This window comes from Eimeria mitis, genomic scaffold (genome assembly GCF_000499745.2).
Source record: "Eimeria mitis Houghton genomic scaffold, Emh_scaff3800, whole genome shotgun sequence".
In the NCBI taxonomy this organism is placed as follows: domain Eukaryota; phylum Apicomplexa; class Conoidasida; order Eucoccidiorida; family Eimeriidae; genus Eimeria; species Eimeria mitis.
In genome coordinates, this window is record NW_013572136.1 from 2952 (window position 1) to 3917 (window position 966).

A 966-nucleotide genomic window follows, 5' to 3' on the forward strand; every position below is an offset into this window, starting at 1 on the left:
TAAATAAATGAGGGGATTACTTGTTTATTTAATTTGGGTAGTTTGTTTTTTTTTTAGTTAAAGACAGAAAAATATAAAAATAAATAAATATATTATAATTATTAATTAAAACATAAAAAAAAATATAAAGTAAAGAGAAACAGAAATAATATAAATAAAATATAGAGACGAAGAAATATAAAATAAATAACAACAATAATAAATACAAATAAACAAATACAGAAAAGAAACAAAATAAATAAATAAAAACAAAAATAAACAAACGAAAATAAACAAATGTATATAAAAAAATAAAAAAAATAAACAAACAAAAAAGAAAGACAGAGACAAAGTGCTGCCGCTAGAAAAGAAGAACAAAAGTGTATTTAATTAAACAAAACAAAAAACAAAATAAAAAAACAAAATAAAAAAATAAATTTATTTATTTTTTTTTTTTGTTTTTTCTCTTTTTACTGCTGACCTGCATTTTCATCCTTTACAGAGTTCGTTTCTACAAGCAGAGATTCATGCTGCAATAGAAAAAAAAAACAAATAAAAAATAAAATAAATAAAATAAAAAAATAAAATAAATAAAATAATAAAACAAATAAAATAAAACAACAAACTAAATATATATAATATATATTATATATTATATATATTTAGTATAAATAAATATATATGTTTTTATATTTATAAATGAAGAAGAGAAAGCAGCGGTGTAAGAAAGATTTGGGGTGTATAGGCAGCTCTGTGTGTGTGCGTATTAAATATAATATATTTTTTATTTTTTTTTTATTTATTTTACTTCTTGTTTCAGTATTATTAATTCTTCTTCTATTTGTTTTTTAATTTCTTTTATTTTTTTGTTTTCTATTTCCATTTCTTCTTGTATTTCCTCTGCCTTTTGCTGCTGTGTTGCGGTGCGGTGCTGCAGCTCATGGAGCTGCGTAGACACCTGAAACCCAAAAAAAAAAAAAAAAAAAA

At 20.2% G+C, this 966-nt stretch overlaps 1 protein-coding gene across 1 annotated transcript in view; it reads right to left on the reverse strand.

Moving 5' to 3' along the window:
- Positions 1–966, reverse strand: part of EMH_0069610 (regulator of chromosome condensation domain-containing protein, putative) — a gene marked incomplete at both ends in the record, with an annotated part of 4087 nt that overhangs the window by 1599 nt on the left and 1522 nt on the right. The window contains 2 exons of the mRNA XM_013498889.1: positions 461–509; positions 788–937. Coding sequence (XP_013354343.1) covers positions 461–509; positions 788–937 — 199 coding nt within the window. The remainder of the gene's footprint in view (positions 1–460; positions 510–787; positions 938–966) is intronic.